General features: G+C 41.3%; 2 protein-coding genes across 5 annotated transcripts in view; both read right to left on the bottom strand.

Moving 5' to 3' along the window:
* Positions 1-1,015: 1,015 nt before the first annotated feature.
* Positions 1,016-9,624, bottom strand: plrg1 (pleiotropic regulator 1). The gene is made up of 15 exons (XM_072670085.1): positions 9,504-9,624; positions 8,535-8,641; positions 6,990-7,123; positions 6,613-6,666; positions 6,398-6,491; positions 5,454-5,544; positions 4,875-4,976; positions 4,631-4,723; positions 4,253-4,402; positions 3,682-3,783; positions 3,275-3,377; positions 2,849-2,957; positions 2,537-2,676; positions 2,135-2,328; positions 1,016-1,564 (listed from the first exon to the last, which is right to left on the bottom strand). Exons 1-15 carry the CDS (start codon positions 9,510-9,512, stop codon positions 1,505-1,507), a joined length of 1,542 nt encoding a protein of 513 aa, XP_072526186.1. The 5' UTR covers positions 9,513-9,624; the 3' UTR covers positions 1,016-1,504.
* Positions 9,625-11,526: 1,902 nt separating this feature from the next.
* The window catches only part of tmem131l (transmembrane 131 like), a 58,772-nt gene continuing 52,586 nt past the window's right edge, over positions 11,527-17,712 (bottom strand). For all 4 annotated transcript variants that reach the window (XM_072669701.1, XM_072669702.1, XM_072669703.1 and 1 more), the window contains 10 exons: positions 16,552-17,098; positions 15,360-15,487; positions 14,877-15,034; positions 14,605-14,787; positions 14,080-14,158; positions 13,692-13,798; positions 13,039-13,171; positions 12,428-12,507; positions 12,190-12,326; positions 11,527-12,102 (listed from right to left, as the gene is read on the bottom strand). In XM_072669701.1, the coding sequence (XP_072525802.1) occupies positions 11,785-12,102; positions 12,190-12,326; positions 12,428-12,507; positions 13,039-13,171; positions 13,692-13,798; positions 14,080-14,158; positions 14,605-14,787; positions 14,877-15,034; positions 15,360-15,487; positions 16,552-17,098 (1,870 nt within the window). In that variant the 3' untranslated portion in view covers positions 11,527-11,784. The remainder of the gene's footprint in view (positions 12,103-12,189; positions 12,327-12,427; positions 12,508-13,038; positions 13,172-13,691; positions 13,799-14,079; positions 14,159-14,604; positions 14,788-14,876; positions 15,035-15,359; positions 15,488-16,551; positions 17,099-17,712) is intronic.

The raw sequence follows: 17,712 nt of genomic DNA, 5'->3' as shown, positions 1-17,712 counted from the left end.
CACCTTATCCACCTCTTTTCTCGCTCCTTCCACCTCTTTTCTCTCCCTCCACCTTATCCACCTTTTCTCGCTCCTTCCACCTCCTTTCTCTCCCTCCACCTTATCCACCTCTTTTCTCGCTCCTTCCACCTCTTTTCTCCCCCTCCACCTTATCCACCTCTTTTCTTCTCTCCCTCCACCTCATTCTTTTTTTTCTCTCTTCACCTTTTCCTGCTCTTCTCTCTCCTTTCACCGCTTTTCTATCTCCTTGCATCTTATCCATTTCTTTTCTCTCTCCTTCCACCTCATATTCACTGTTCATTTCGCCCAGTTGTTCCTTTTCTAATTCTCTCGCCTTTCTCTTTGGTGAGTAAAAACTTTAGCTACGTTTTCCTTGACAAATGTTTAATCATTAGCTTTTAGCCTACTTTACACATGACTGTCAGACCTAGCTAACATTATGGGTATAGTTAACAAAACAACGTTCTTCAACCTGATTACCATCTCAAAAGAAGCATCGCAACTATACTAGCACTGTGCTTTCATTAGAATTTCCCCAAAGAAATCAGTCCCTTGCCGTTTTGCTGTCATCACGTGCTGCGTTCACTGCACTCGGTGATTTGAGATTTGTGCTCGGAAATGTCAAATTGGCCATACATTTTCTTTTCAATTGTTGCTGCCAACTGGGGTGGCAAGTCTTTCATCTAGTGGCAGATCTGCCCATGCAGGCTGAGGATCCATCTCTCACCACTCTTGCAGTCAAGACGGTCATACTTTTCTGCACAACCTATCTTTGTGAAAGTGGCTTTTCTACCTTAGTCCAGCTCAAGTCAAAGCAGAGAAACAGGTTGAAAACTGAGCATGATCTGAGAGTACTACTGTCTACGGTCACCCCAGACTTAGAAACTCTGATCAAAGGTAAAGTACATGCCCAACTGTCTCACTGACTTCCACAAAAGACAGATAGATGTTGATAGATGCTACATGAACAAAAATATTTTATAATTATTATTGCCTGAAACAGTGTTGACCTGTTTTGTGTTTTTATTTTTTTTTTACAAAATGCTGCATTCATGGTGGTCATTAGTAGCAGTCTCAATTCTGCCAAAAGAAAAAAAAAAAAAATTCAGCATGTTCCAGAATTAAAAAAAAAAAAAAAAAAAAAAAAAAAACTTTGAGAAGGACTGAAAAGCCTATTTACAAACAATTAATTTCTAAACATTATTGAAGCGCAAGACTTTAAAGCCAAATCTTAGCCCAAATTACCCTTTGACTACAGAACATTTCCAAGCAGAGGGACACTGCCTGGAAACCTCATGATCAGATGCATTTTTTTGCAAATGGATTTCATCAGTAACCGAGGGGTTTTAATGAATCAAAAGAAACACCACTGTATTGAGAGTCTTGTTTGAGAATTTCAGTAAAAATGTCACTGGAACACGACTGACGCATTTATGAAAGAACAAGGAATCGTGGAGTCGTATTAAATGAACAAAAAAGAGAAAATGCAACAAAGCTGAAGAATTTAAAAACGCTTTCTCTTGATGATCTCTGGCTTCCAGTTCACCGGGTGGGTTTCCTCAGTCTGAAACAGGAAAAAGAAATGAAATAAATGACTGAATTAAACAGATCATCTCCACTAAATGTGAAGGGCTCTGTTGGATGCTATTTATCGTGTGGTTGGCGTGGCGCAACACAACACCACTACCTGCCACTGAGCTACCAAACCATGTGGGAGACTGGGGTTCAATTCCCGGTCTGGGTGACTGTGCTGTGCTATACCAATAAGAGTCCTTGGGCAAGACTTCTAACGCTAGGTTGGCCCTCCTCTGTAATACGAGTAACCTTGTAAGTCGCTGTGGATAAAAGTGTCAGCTAAATGCCATAAATGTAAATGTAAAATGTGTCAGGTTTTGTACTGAGGTCTTTGTAGGGCATATATATATATCTCTCCATCCATCCAGCTCTCCATCACCGTCCAGCTCTCTCCCGCTCTCTCTCCACAGCCATCCACCCATTCAGCTCTCTCTCTGGCCACAACCATCCATCCATCCCTCTCTCTCTCCACAGCCAGCCATCCCCTCTCATAGCAATCCATGCACCAACTCTATGTAACAAAACAGCTGGGTGTGTATAATTGTAAACACTGTCTCACCGCTGTGTCGTCCTCTTTGTACACTTTGATGGTTTTGTCGGCCTCTGCGGTGATGAGGCGGCTCTCAGAGTGGTCAAATACACATGCAAAGATTCCAGACTCGCTGTCTAGAGAGCCAGGCTGCACGGCCGCATGGACACGTTGGAAGTTATAGCCCGTCCTCCAGTCCCACAGGTGGATGGTACCATTATCGGCTGCCGGGGTAACAAATGAAAAGACAAAGAATAAACAAAAAAAGGATTAAAACGAGCAAAATAAATGGTTAAAAAAAAAAAGAGAAAAGAAAACAGAAACATTACAGAAAAGAAAGATCAGTCAGCAAATCAACAAAAATCACAGGAGATTTTATTAGTGATTTAAAAACCTGATCAAAAGCATTCAAGCCAACTAGATGCTGCTAACCTCCAGAAACCAGCACTCCATCAGAGTTGACTGCAAGGGTGTTGATGATTGCATTGTGTCCAGACAGATTCTGAATAAAGTTTCCATCTGGAAATTTCCATTGCTTGATATTGTCTGGGGAGCCCGAGGCAAACGTGTACCTAAAACATCAAGAACAACATTTCTGAGTCACCCATCACAAGCTGGACAGAAATACCAACAACAGCTTGAAGACATTTCTTATGTAGACAATTGACTTTCATGTATTAGTTACAGCTATTATATAGGAAACAGAGACTGTGTTTTTATGACGTGAAACCTAAAGCATCTTACTGTCGTGGATGCAGAACAACCGCTCTGACAGATTTCTTGTGATTGGTCAGAGTCGCTCTCGTCTTTCCAGCTATTAGATCCCACAGTCTGATCGTGGTGTCATGGCTACCTGCAAAGCAACAACAATACAAGGAAAACAGTTGTGAGGAATGCAGAGTAGATCATTTTAACTTCTGCTAATCTTGCTGGAGACTTAAATTAAAAGGAGTCCTTTAAACACAGATCAGCAGTTCTAAAAATAAACAAACCAGACCTTCCGACACAATCATCCCATGCGTGATGGTTATGTAAAAATTACATGAAGCTGCTAGTCTGTAGATGCATGTTTTTAGGCATTGCACAGCTGCCATATGACCGGCTGATTAGATAACTGCATGAATAAGTGTTCCTCAGTGAGTGTATGTCTCAATAGATTGAGGTGTTTACCTGTGATGATCTGAGGCTCAGCACTCTGACACTTCACCGTGGCAACGGTGTTGGTGTGACCAGTAAGAGTGTGGACGTTAGCTTTGGTTCTTATGTCCCAAACCTACAAAACACACACACTTTAATAAGGTTTACCATGTTCCTGTGTGTTAAACTACTTTTTTTCCCCCAGGTAAATTCTTGTCCGAGCCATCACGGGATGTTTCACAAAGCAGGATTATTCAGATAGTTACATAATAAGCTTAAATCTTATGTTGTCTACGTCCAACAAAAAGTCAGAAACATTAGATTTACTGGACAATCCTCATTTTGCACTTTAATTATCCAGCTTAACTGGGAAGTCCTGCCATGTGAAATTCTCCCCTGACAGTGTCAATTTCCATGTTCTAAACATATGAAGGACTCACTCTGGCTGTAGCGTCTCGACTGCACGTCACCAACACGTCAATGGTGGGGTGGAGGTCCAGGTCATACACTGCACTCAGGTGACCATGGTAGTGCCGGATGACCTTGTGTAAACAGACAGTGAAAGCAGGGTAAACATAGAAACAAAAAAAACTGAGGAAACATGTCTAACTCCAACATGTACTAGAATTTTGAAATACTGTTTTTTTTTAACATAAGTAAAAAGACCAATTCAAATTATTAACATCTCACAGATTATAAATAACAATCATTTTAAAAACCCTTGAAAAAAATTCAAAGGCAAAATAAAACGTATTCTGTAGTAGTTCAGTATATCAAATGTATTTTTTAATAATTATTATAATAAAAAAAATACTCCTGGAATACATTCTCCAGGGAACTGAAGAACAAAAACAGCAAGACAAAAAATAAAATATATAAATAAAGAATGTGAGCAAAATGAAAGAACAAGACAAAGAAGCACCACTGTTCTGTGGGTGGGTGGGTAGGTGGGGGTGGTGGGGTTTGAGCACCATCTGTTATCACCCTCAGGCTGTGCAATAGTGTTAGTACCTTGTTGTACTCCAGATCCCAGCATTTGACCTGTTTGTCCTCTCCACACGAAAACAGGTATGGACTGCGAGTACTGACCGCAACGCCTCTCACCGTGCTGATGTGACCAGTCAGAGACAGCTTCAACTTACCACTGGCCAAATCCCAAATCTGCAACACACAATAGTCTCAGTACCACACAACTACAAACTACATAAACAACACTGCCATTTACACATGTACACATTACAGCATTCAGAACGGGGACCACCTGATTTAAGTGCATCATTCATTATAATCTTTTTAGGATGCTGGAGTAACTACTATAAATTATCCAGTGCATAATATGGATTATTCAGTGTCTTTCATCTGATCTCTCACTTATCTCGTCACATGTACCTTTATAGTCCTGTCTGCAGATCCAGTGACGAACCACTGATTTCCAGGCTCCACTGCTATAGACCTCACCCAACCCAGGTGACCACTGATAACCTGGAACAGATATCCAAACCACAATCATTGGTGATAGCTGAAGCGTGTGAACTATTAATGCAACAACACCACAATAGCTTACAAGGGTGGATATTTGAAGTATTATTTGCAACTGGTTGCTTCCTTCCACTCATGTGCAATGCCTGCTCACCCGGTAGAGTTTCCAGGGTGGGTGCCACTGAGGTTTGGGCATGGTGGGAGCTTTTCTGGGAACCAGAGTTGTATTCTTCATTCCTCCTCCTTCCATTAGGGCCTATGAGAGGACAGTGAAAAGAGTGATGTACTAAATGCCCTGCCTCAAGAGAACATTATAACACAGGCTGAATGATATCCATCTAAAGCAGAACTACACTAGCAGACTACAACTGTTCTCATCCCCATGGGTTATGCTATACAACACATGTCCATGATGACTGGTTATGCTACATTAATTTCCATGGTTATACAGCACCCATTCCCATTTTACTGGTTATGCAATATCCATTTTCATGATTGCTAACTATGCTACATCCATTTTCCACCAGTTACTGGCTAAGCTATACAAATGTCAGGGTGTTCTGCACCCCTAACTAAATTGTTACACTCCAGTTATTACCATGGATACACTACAATCATTTCCAAGATAATCAGGTACACTACAACCCATTTCTAGAGTATGTGGCATAACCACTAACATTTTCATGGTTATACCACACGTTTCCATGATTACTGGTTGTGCGTTGTCTCTTACCAGTGTATGTTGTGGGGGTTGGGATCTTTCTGCTGCCCCAGCATGTCTGTGGATGTCCGCAACACTGGCTGCAGTTCGAGCCACGTCTTGCCTTAAAAACAAACAGCGCACACACATATCTTGCTTACAACAACAATCATACATTCAGTAACTTAAAACACACACACACACTTACACATATAGACTTCAAACAATCCAAAGACCAAGATTTGATTGGTAGGTTGGTGCATTGTCTCATTTGATCATAAACATATGAAGAGTAAGTCTTGTGTCCTTTGAGTGAGTCTTGATATCCCTTTCTGCTGACACTAAGAATTTCCCCACTCTGGGACTAATAAAGGATTATCTTAGCTTATCTTATTCAGGACCTTCTATATGGAGTCGTCATAAACACAAAACAAGACTATAAGAAATCTAGGCAACGACTCCACATGATCTAATGTGAGTGTGTGATAATTCAAGTGTGCAGTTAGCACAACGATGACCACTGGGATATAAAAGTTATGATTTAGCTTTGTAGCCCTTTATTTCAGAAACCCAACAAGTTTGGGCTGATCAACTGTATTTGAAGGGTGGATAATGTGTAAATATGCTTTCTTGGAAAGCGTTCCTGTCAAATGCAACATAATATCCTTTCATGCAACAGGTTAAGATTGGGCATATAAGCAGCATGTCAGAAATCCAAGGTGTGAGCAAAAGCATATGTATTTATATATAAACTGAAATAACTAACACTACAATGCGGAATTCAAAAAGAAAAACATGTTAATAACTAGCATTTACTTATTAATAAACAGCGACCAACTCAAAACATTAAACACAGCGTATTTAATGTCTATAATCAATACACTGTGCCTCAGTACTGCTAACAATCCTCTGCTAAATCAGTCTGTACTGCTGGTGCTTTTCTTGTCTACAATATTAGCACAGATGTGCACAATTACCTTGCTTGTGATGGAGGCAGAGCGAGGGCCATTGACTGAACTCCTGCCTCACTAGGCATCTTCTGCAAGCCAGTATCTGCAGTGAGGGTCACGCCTAAACAACACCATTAACACGTTGCTTTACTCACACATGCAAATGAATTCTGAGAACTTTGTGGTCAAAAAAATGAATAAATGCAACTGAATGAATCTTTGAGGCTGCGTTCAGGACGTACCTGGAGCAGATGGATATGGATGGGTCCCTGTGATTAGATACTCTGAAGTACCATCTGTAGAAATACAAAAAACAAGTAGTCCATGAGACAGACAATAAGCGTGATTTAGTTAATATTGACAAGACCATATTCAACATTTGTTTTGGGACACAGACAAAATTTAGCCTCTGCCTTTAACCCATTTGTGCAGTGAACAGACACACATGCACACCAGTGATCAAACACAAATTCACAGTGACAGAATGGTGGGGGAGCACATAGGGTGAATGACCTTGCTCCCTTAGCAATGTTCTAAAAGTGAAGTAAGTAAAGCTTCATTTCCAATCACATACAGTCCGCTTCTTCATTTCTGCCTGTCCAACAAAACGGTCACTCACCGACTAGTGGGTATCCAGAGCTGTCCAAGGGGTCAGAGGGGTTAAGAGCTTTTCCTCTGACTTCTTTCAGAACGGGCATGTGTAACACTGGCGCATACTCAGCTCTCAGCTTAGCAGCCATCTTGATCTTGTGACTAAAGAAACAAGTTCACAGGTTCAAAACTATTACACAGAAAAAGTGTTTCATTATTCTAGTTATATTTTGGAAAACACAGACATTAGAACTGGACTCCTCACAGTATTTGCCATGGCTTGCAATTTTGTCCCATCACTACATTATTGCTGCACTAAACATGCAAATAATAATTCAGCAAGCTACGGCCATCCAAAATCACAGAGTACTGTACCAAGCATACTGGTGAATGTGGTACTTATGATGGTGCGCCAATTACACACTATTTAGCAGAGCAGTGCAGTTTATGACAGTCTTAGTGTCAGTCTGGGACATTCTTCTCACACAACATATGACATCTAAGGTAAGTGTTGCCACAACAGTCATGAGTTTGTCACCTCTATTCCCATTGGCTATGAGCATATCAGCTGTATCTGTCCAAGGGGTGGTGATGGGAGATGTTTACGTTATCTCCATTTTTGTTGTTTTTCACCTTTTAACATAATGTGAATCTGGGAGTTACATTTCGTCAAAAAGTCATCATGAATGACCTAATAGAAACACTTGAAAAAACAAGTGTTTCACATTGACTTCCATTGAAAGCTGAGAGTCCAAAAGATACCTCTAAGCTTAGACTTTGCTAAATACAAAAGTCAGTACAGAGAGCGAAACTGCTTCGGACACCCAGAGGAAGTTCATTCTACCACTTCGGTGCCAGGACAGAAAAAAAGTCTGGATTCCATGAATTTTAAGGGATGGCAGGTCAAGCAGAGACGTACTTGAACGTGGAAGGGCTCTTGGTACAGATTGGCTTTTGACCATTGCCATCAAGTACGAAGGGGCTGGCCAATTCTTGTCTTTAGAAAGCAAGTGGTTCAGCGGTGCAGGTTTTGGTAAAGTACACTTTATTGCCGTTGTTTTTGACAAACCCACTAAGCTACAAATAAAATCTACATTAAAAACACTGGGAATCTGAGAGACATGCTAATGCAAAATTAAGCATTTTAGTCCGCATCAGCCACCAAAAAATGGCTGCAAAATCTGGTGTATCTGATTCCTAGTAACATTTTATTAACTTTTCTAAGATGTGTGAGTAAAGATGACCCAGAAACCAGCACTAACCATAGTGTGTTCATAAGCAGAATCTCCATTTTAAGGTACGTTCTGGGCTTAGGTTGCTGACGGCCTGCTCTCCTTAAATTCTTAACATCTTACTCTTCATTAATAAAGCATTTGGGCCAAATATTTAGAGCAACAGTGACAGACAGCACCATTAGGGAACACCACGGCATCTCTACACTGAAAACATGTGAAATTATTACTCCTGATGATAAGAACTATAAGACTGTTTGACTACCTGTTTTACTACCAACAGATAACGCATTAGAGAGCCAGACCAAATCTGCACACCTGTCTCTAGCCCCTAAACTCACCTCTCCTCATCCAGGGACACCGGCTTGGCGTGATCAGACACAAACATGTCGTGGGTCCGCTTCAGAGACCTGAAGAGCAGAGTGTGGACAGAGTGCTTCTGCACCTCCTACAGATTTAATAACAGAGGAAATCAATCAGACAGACCTCAATCAGACATCAACCAGACAGACATCAGACAGACAGACCTCAATCAGACAGACCTCAATCAGACAGACCTCAATCAGACAGACCTCAATCAGACAGACCTCAATCAGACAGACAGACAGACAGACCTCAATCAGACAGACAGACAGACCTCAATCAGACAGACAGACAGACAGACCTCAATCAGAGACAGACAGACAGACCTCAATCAGAGACAGACAGACAGACCTCAATCAGAGACAGACAGACAGACCTCAATCAGACAGACAGACCTCAATCAGACAGACCTCAATCAGACAGACAGACATCAATCAGACAGACAGACATCAATCAGACAGACAGACAGCAACATTAGAGTAAACAGAGGCAAACGAGTAAGAGATCTATTGTGATTGCTGACTGTGTGTGTGTGTGTGTGTGTGTGTGTGTGTGTAAGCATTCCCAGGGCTCTCCTGGAGGAAGGCCAGCATTTCCAGCTCCTAGTTTATCTAATCAGTCCTTCATTAAAGTGAACCAGGTGAGCTGCAGGTGGACCTGAACCAACCTGCAGAGTCTGGAGTTCACACCCAGCCAACATATCTGTAGCTAGCCTTACTGCTCACGCTCCCGCAGTGAACTGCACGTGTGCTGAGGTTTGCTCTAATGCTACATATCCAGTGTTTTACAGGCGTTAGACTGTACTAGACTATCTAAGGAGATGACAAACAGCCGGCGAGTGAGAAAGTTAGCTGCTAGCTAGCTAGCCACGTATTTCAGTAGAGAAAAGAGCCTCGCGCTGCAGAGCTCAACCCCAGCCCACCTGCGCTCTATAAGCCCCCTCATACCTCCGTCATGCTGCCGCTGTTCCTCTGGACGTGTGTTTAAAGATGAATGAAGGACAAAGTAAAAATGTGTGTGTGTAAAATTAAACACACAGAATACACACATACGCCGCGCGACACACGCTCCGGAAACCCACTAGCATTTACTTCCTTTATGTTCAGGCAGTAGAAAGAGTGTGTTGCCCCCTACTGGAAAACCCAGGGGTCTGCAGTCTCCAGGGACGTTGCCAGATCAGTAGTAGAGGAAGCGCCCGCTGGATCCCTTAGTTTATATATATATATATATAGCTCCTAATGTAAATATATATATATATATATATATATATATATATATATATATATATATATATATATAGCTCCTAATGTAAATATATATATATATATATATATATATATATATAGCTCCTAATGTAAATATATATATATATATATATATATATAGCTCCTAATGTATGTATATATATATATATATATAGCTCCTAATGTAAATATATATATATATATATATATATATATATATATATATATATAGCTCCTAATGTATGTATATATATATATATATATATATAGCTCCTAATGTAAATATATATATATATTGTATGGCTCAGATTTTTATTTTTATGCATTTTTAATTGTTATTAATATTTGTATTTATTGTATATTTATTTGTATTTTGTATTGTATTTGTTATTAATATATATATATATATATATATATATATATATATATATATATATATATATATTTGTTTTGTTTTTTTTAATTTAATGAAAAGTTTAATGACGGTATTACAGGCTTATGACTCCGTTTGCACTGCCTGGATAACGTGTACTTCACCTTCCTGCCTTGTCCTCCTCGTCTTCCACTGGTTCTGTTTTTTTCCACTTGTTTTTAAAATGGTTTAGTGGATATTTGGACTAATTTCACCCGGGCCAGCCTTTACAAACTACCATACATAGCGTGAAAAACGCGAACCTGGCAACCCTGGCGGAATCAGCCAATGAGCTGTTCAGCACTCAGCAATGGCTGCTGTTTTCCCACGGTCACTGGCTTCTACACATGCGTTTTACACCTACACCTACCTTCACACCTTTAGCCTTGTTCAATAAGCTCATTTTATTAATACGCAGCAGGACATGCTCCTCATTATGCTCCCACAGCCAGTTACATGGTTATTATTCATTTTAGCCACCAGCTGTCACTAATGCGCCCTGGGTATGAGCAATGGACCCTTCTCAGTAGTTTCACTGCTCCAGAAAGCTTAGAAGGCTCATACCAAACTAAACACCCTCTAAATCACCTACATTCACATGTCTTTTATACATGAATTAGCAGTGGTGCTCACTTGGCCTCATGCTAGAGCAGATTCTATATTCTCAGTAAAATTACTGAGCTTGATGGACACTGACATTTACACCACGTTGTACTGCCCTTATTTCCTCAGTGTACTTCTTAATGCTTTGATTGGTTTAAAATAGTGGCTAAATTCCTTTAGCACTACTGTAATCTGTAGTTATATCTCTCTAGGTACTCTAGATTGCTTCCCCGAAGCAATAATTTCTCCATATTAAGTAATAACACCACTGGCTGCCTGATGCCTGCTCCACTGTTTAACCATAGGTTTGAGAAGCTCTTCATCAATGGTGGAAGGATTTATACAGGGTGCTCTGCAGCAAAATTGTTCTCCCCCGAAAAATGTCTTTTCACAGATTTGCCACTATTTAACATCATCAACACTATATATTAATGTCAGAAGATGTGTGTAGGTTCAATGGTGGGTTTTGGACAGTAAATAAAAAGTCAGTAAGCTTCTCCAAATCACTCTGAATCGGTTTCCATCCTAACCACTGAATTTTAAAGAATTTTGGGAAGATCAGATGTGGTTTAAATGTGATTTTTGTCTATTCCAATTCTCAGGTGTCAGAAAAACAACTGACCACACTGCCCATTTGTGACGAAATACACATGAAATATTAATAATTTCTGAGACATTGAAGAACTTCAAGAAATGCACAACAAATTCCAGTACAAAACTTTTTTTTTTATTTTTCTATGGTTAAATCTGCAAAACATCTAGAAAAATATACAACAAAATGCTTAACTTTTGCACAACAACGAACAAATTTTCGTTTCTTATTTTTTGGAGGGGAAAAAATGGAACATAAAAGAACAAAAGAATATTCACATTTTTTTCTCCTTTAGCAATAAAACCACATTTGTCTTGCATTCATTTTCCTTGTTCCTTATGCGGGAGGTGTGTGTGCGCACGCACGCGTGTGTGGGTTCAGGTGTCTCCGCAATAGCCCGAGTCGTTGGACAGCTGCGAGTTGGAGCTGCGGTTGCTGGACGAGTTCCAGATGTCCAGGTTCATGTGAGGGCCGAAAGGGTTGAAGCTGGAGTAATGTTTGGTGGGACAGGGGGCACCTGGCTCTCGACTGAAAGGTGTGTGGGGTGTGTGGGGTGTGTGAGGTGTGTGTGGAGAGACGGGGGCCGAGCGGTCTGGCTGGAAATGGCTCTGATAGGGCTCGCTCTGGGGCGTCCAGATAGAGCCGAACAGACTGGAGGAGATGGGCGAGAGACTGCGAGTGCCTGAGAAAAAGGGCTGAGAGACAGAAAATGATCAGTAAAATCTTTTTTAATAGATCAATTTTATAAAAATATTTCACTTTTTAATGTTTTAGAGACTCACCTTGCTGCCAACACAGCTGGTCATGTCCCAAGATGAGGCAACCTCTTGAACTGCGTCCTCACTCCAGCCGGCCTGCTGCCCATGCGTTACGGTCTGGGTTTCTTGGCACGAGAAGCTGTTTTGGTAATTACCGTTGCCTGGGGTGGACAAAACAACACCTTCATTTCTTTTTTTCCACAGAAATGCTGAATCGTAAAGAAAATTACAAAGAGAGAAATGGAGTAAAAGAGACTCTTACCAGATAACACATAGTTATTCTGATGGCAGTAGGAGTAAGGGTTGCTGCTCTGGCTGGCTGAGTTATTCCAGGGAAAATTTCTAGAAGCCCAGAACACACAAAACAACAGGATCAATTCACAGTTAGCAACACACAAATAGATATTTTATATATGTGTGTGTGTGTGTGTGTGTGTGTGTGTGTGTATATATGTATATATATATATATATATATATATATATATATATATATATATATATATATAGAGAGAGAGAGAGAGAGAGAGAGAGAGATAACTCCATATGAATGCCCATGGACTTTGATGTCTCAAAACTCCTGTGGGTGTCCCATTACTTTTGTCCATATTGCATACATACACACAGAGCAAGAATACAAGGAGGGAGACAGATATAGAAAAAAATATATATAAAAACAGAGTAAGAAACTGATTCTGAGAGAAAACTAGTGAGTAACAGCAGCAACAACAGAACAGTATATAAACACACACATACACATACACATATTAGGAATAGGAACTAATACATGCATGAGGAAAAAAAGTAATTAGAGTCAGTAGAATCAGTAGAGTACTTTAGAAGTCAGAAGTCTAACTAAACAAAAAAAACTCTTACCCGCTAAATGGGCTAGAGGCGGAGCTTTGGGGCACTGCACTGAGGGGGTCAGGCATGCTGTACCTAAAACCATTGGTTAGTGGAACTGAGGGAGGGGACCACATTTCTTCCTGAACATATGCACTGCCAGTGTCTGAGGACAAAAAATATATACATTAGTTCAGAATTCAAGGGAATATATTTATTACATACAGTGGTAATGCATAAGGAGGATTGTATATACTGTGATTATGCCATTGGTCCTAATCTACTGCCTCCATCATTCTGAGACCTCCCCCTGACTGTGATAGAACAAAGGAGACAGTGGATTTGGACCTGAGACCTCCTCTTCACTATCACTGGTAATTAGTCCTGACTTTCCACTGACTGTGATCAACCCCTATTTACCACCTGTTTTGTTGTGGGACATCAGCATGACCTTGACTGGTCCACTGCCTCCTTTGTTTTAAGACCTCCCCCTGAATGCAATTGGTAATTAGTCCTAATGAGCTGCCACCAATGTTCTAAGACCTCCCCCGACTGTTACTGGTCTTTATCACTGCCTCCCCTCCTTCGTTTTTGTGATTATCACACAGTAAGCAGAACAATCAGGACTTCAGGATGTTTCTTTCCTTGGCTGAGAAATAAACATTCATTATGTCCACAATAGTTACCTGAGGCTCTGTCCAGCCCTGCAGCCACATCAGCAAAGCTGTGAGTCAGGGAGTGAGCAGTATGATCTAAGCTTTGGCACCTTTCCTTCACATATAGATTGTTCATGCTGCACAAACAAGAACAAAACACAGTTCATTCATTGAGAATAGAATTGTAAATCGTTTCCATCTACTTACCCAAATGTAGTTGTTGCGATATTTATGGTTTTGTGTCTAAGGTACAAAGATAATGTAGCATGTAATGGGAGCTTACGCACCAATAATTAGCATGGTGCCAACTTAATGTTAACTGTGTTAAGTCTAATAATTGCAACAAAAAAAAAACAAAGAAGTGATTTTTAATCTGCTGCTAAAAATGTGTGGTGTGACAAGCTGCTTGCTGTCATACCTTTGGGTTTTGGAACTGCAGTTGGCTGGGGGGTAGCATTCTCGGTCGGATGGGTATACACTGTACTGTGCGGGGTCCCCTGGAGAGAAAAAAACACAGGTTCAGGGTTGGGAACAGTGGTATGGCATGAATTACTTTAGCTTTCCCTTACTACCACCATCACATTACAGCCACCGCATGTGCCTTGTGACTTCACAGCACTGCAGCCGCCGCATGTGCCTTGTGACATCACATCATTGCAGCCAGCGCACACGCCTTGTGACATCACAGCACTGCAGCCGCCGCATGCGCCTAGTGACATCACAGCATTGCAGCCAGCGCATGCGCCTAGTGACATCACAGCACTGCAGCCGCCGCATGTGCCTTGTGACATCACAGCACTGCAGCCAGCGCACATGCCTTGTGACATCACAGCACTGCAGCCGCCGCATGTGCCTTGTGACATCACAGCATTGCAGCCACTGCTGATATGATTTCAATAGCAGTGAACATTTATTATTATTGTTATTATTATTATTGACTCACTCTTTCTATTACTGCAGTGGGCTCTGTTGGGGTCTTTTTCTCCCTCCATGCTGCTGGTACTGCTCCAGCTGCCCCAAGACCCCCGGCTGGCCCTCACACTGCCCGTTGAACTGCCAGAGTCCGAGCCAGATTCCCACTGCCGGCGCTCCGGAACCTTCCGCCGCACACGCCCTGGACACACACCTGACAGAAAACACACAGTTTTATAAGTTTTAATTATTTATGTCGACTAATGGTCGCTGGGATTTGAAAATTAGGGAACTTTTCCACACCGTTCTGTTTGATGCTGCTGTCCGCCACAGGTGCTGCTTTAGGAATCTCCAACCTCATGCTAACAGCGTAGTTTCGGCTTTTGGCAGCGTTTCGAGCTTCTCTGCCTTCTGCTTCCCTTTCACTCTCCATCACCATGACAACGCTGTTCTGCAGAAGCCTGTGGACACACCAGCATCACATAACTGTAAATGATCATTCATTCGACTTCTTTAATTTCCGTTTTTCTGACTTTACTTAGTGAAGCCAGAGTGATTTAAATGATGCAGAATCCAGTGCTGCTGAGTGCTGCTCAGTTGTTTATGTTTATTGTGTCACTCTATTTACTGTAAAGCATGCAGTGATCTCAGTATGCAGTGACTGGTATCAGCAGAAAATGGGGAACACAGATGGGATGTTGAAAGGAATATGAAAATAAATTGTGCTGAAGGGCTGCATGTGAATTATGTGAAGTCCAAAAACATGAAAATGCAACTTGCACTCACCCAGGCACTGGTTCTGTGGTCCTCCTGCGGCTCTTGACAGAGTTTTTCTTTGCTTTGGTGCTGGAGGAAGACCCTCCAAGCTCATAGTCCTTTTCCACTCTCCTCTTCTGAACGCTTTCACACTCTCTCTAATAAAACAAAAGCAAAACAAATATTTCTTATGTAATGAAATGGAACAACCCAAACCATTATTGTAATATGCAAGATAGTAGCATAATACACCCATCTTGCGCTTGCTGTTGACATCACATTACAGCTATATAATGTACCTTGTGACATCAGATTACTGCTGTAAAAAGTAACTTGACGTCAGACTAGGTGAGTTAAATGTACCGTATTTTAACACATCACATTCCCACCAATAAATATACTTTGAGATATCATAAAATTACTGTAATTAAATGTACATGGTGTTCACATGTACCTAAATATCACCAAGGGATTGCAGCACAAAAATATTTGGGCACATGCTTATTCACTGTTTCTTATATAATTATATATACATATATAAAATAAAACTCCTTTTGATGCCGTAACGGTCTTTACTGTCCAGAGAAGGCTTTGTAGCATTGCTGAGAGGATTTGATTGCATACAGCGAGAGCATTCGTTAGGTCAGGATGTTGGATGACCACCACCCTACTTCATCCCCAGTTCCCTAACTCTGGCCAAAAGTACTGGATGCCGCACAGCAGTTCCACTGCTCCACAGCTGAATGCTGGGCTAGAGAGGCTTTATATCTCACAATTTCCAAGCCTGGCATTAGGCATGGTGGCAATAGGTTCATGTTTATCTAAGTATACTTCTCTACAGGGCCTAGATAAGCTCTGTGTGTGTATATTTGCACAGCTGTGTCAGAAATGGGTGCAACCTAAAACAGCCAAATGCATTAATTAGAAGGAGTGTCAATAACCATTTGGACATATAGCGTATCATATAGGTCACTGGGTTTTAACTCAGTTTAGGCTCTCAGGTGAAACGGAACCCCCACTTTGCTGCTGCTTTTGTAAGTTTGCTGCTGATTGATTTCAGCATAGCCTGCTGAATGTGCTGATAGTATTGCTTTAAAGCCACTTAAAAGCTAGGTTTCAGGAAAAGGATCTACAATCACGCAGGGCTTCGGATGGCACTACAACAGAATCTAGGAAAACGTTAACTTTGGAAGCACTAATAGAAATGTGTGTTATGCTGTACCTCAGCATCTGCGTTTTCCCTTTTTTCCTCATCCCTCTTTCTGCTGCACCTGCTCTCCATCTCTGCATCCGCTGGCTGAGGCACTTGATTGGCCACAATAATTTCAGGGAATCCAGGAATTGTTTCCATGGGAAACATATCATTTGGCAAAGCCTTATCCTCCCTGACGGGTGCTCTGAAAAGCTCTTTCTTCTCCGCATGGAGGAGAGATTCATCGAGAGCATCTTCGTTGTTGTTATTATTGTTGTTACAGATGTCAGGGTCCTGCTCAAACGCACGCTCCTCTCGCTCCTCATCTGTCGGAGGGTTGGAGGTGTTCGTGTTAGCTGCTGCGCTGGCCACAGCAGAGCTGCTCTTATATCGGCTATACAGGAAGGAAACTTTGTGTGTTTGTTTCTTTTGAGGTTGAGAGGTGCCTCCGGAACCTTTCTTGGAGGAAGACTGTGAACGAACCGTCCCGTTGGCTACTGCTGTGGAGCCCCGCCCCTTTCCTTTGTCAGAGGGGTGGCAGGTGTCTGAATAATTTTTGCAGCTGCCTTTGCCTCTACTGGAGGAGAAAGACAATGATCATACAGTGGGAGCAACAACAAAGACCTTAATATGTTGTTGCTTATTTAAAGCATTAGCTTGTAAAGAAGATCGCATATACACACATTCACAAACTGTCATGTGACGCACTAAGGATGTAGAGTGTATGTCGTTTCGGATCTTTATGTGTTAAAGTGAAGGAGAAAGTACTGTCTGTACTGTCAGTACAAAGTACTCCTCTTTTAAAGAGCTTGTGAAACAGGTCACCATGGACTCGGTTAGGGGTTAGGGGTTTAGGACTTCTATACCCAGGTTCGCTAAGCTGCCACCTGAAAGCACTTAACCCTCTCTGAGAGAAGGGAAGCCCTATCATTACATGAGTCTGAACTCTGATCCCAACTTTCTAAGCAATGAAACCTTTTTTATATATCATATTTGTTTATTTAAAAAAAAGTGAGAAAATTCTTTGTTATGTGGTTTTTGAACATTAGATGACACTGTTTTCTATAATCAGGGACTACAGTACACTTTAAAGCCTGGTTTAGATAACAGCAACAATATGCGAAATGGTGAGAAGGTTACATTAATTTGGCTTTGTCCTTGTAGCTCAAGTGCAAAACTGAGCGCTGACCC

Source organism: Salminus brasiliensis, chromosome 24 (genome assembly GCF_030463535.1).
Source record: "Salminus brasiliensis chromosome 24, fSalBra1.hap2, whole genome shotgun sequence".
Lineage (NCBI taxonomy): Eukaryota > Metazoa > Chordata > Actinopteri > Characiformes > Bryconidae > Salminus > Salminus brasiliensis.
This window is presented reverse-complemented; position numbering and strand designations above follow the sequence as displayed.

Coding starts and splice junctions, on each gene's coding strand:
- plrg1 (XM_072670085.1), bottom strand. Junction 7,124..8,534: donor GTGTCCCTGGATGAGGAGAG/GTGAGTTTAGGG, acceptor TTGTTTCTTTAG/TCACAAGATCAAGATGGCTG. Junction 3,784..4,252: donor GGGATCTGGAGTACAACAAG/GTACTAACACTA, acceptor TGTTTACACAAG/GTCATCCGGCACTACCATGG.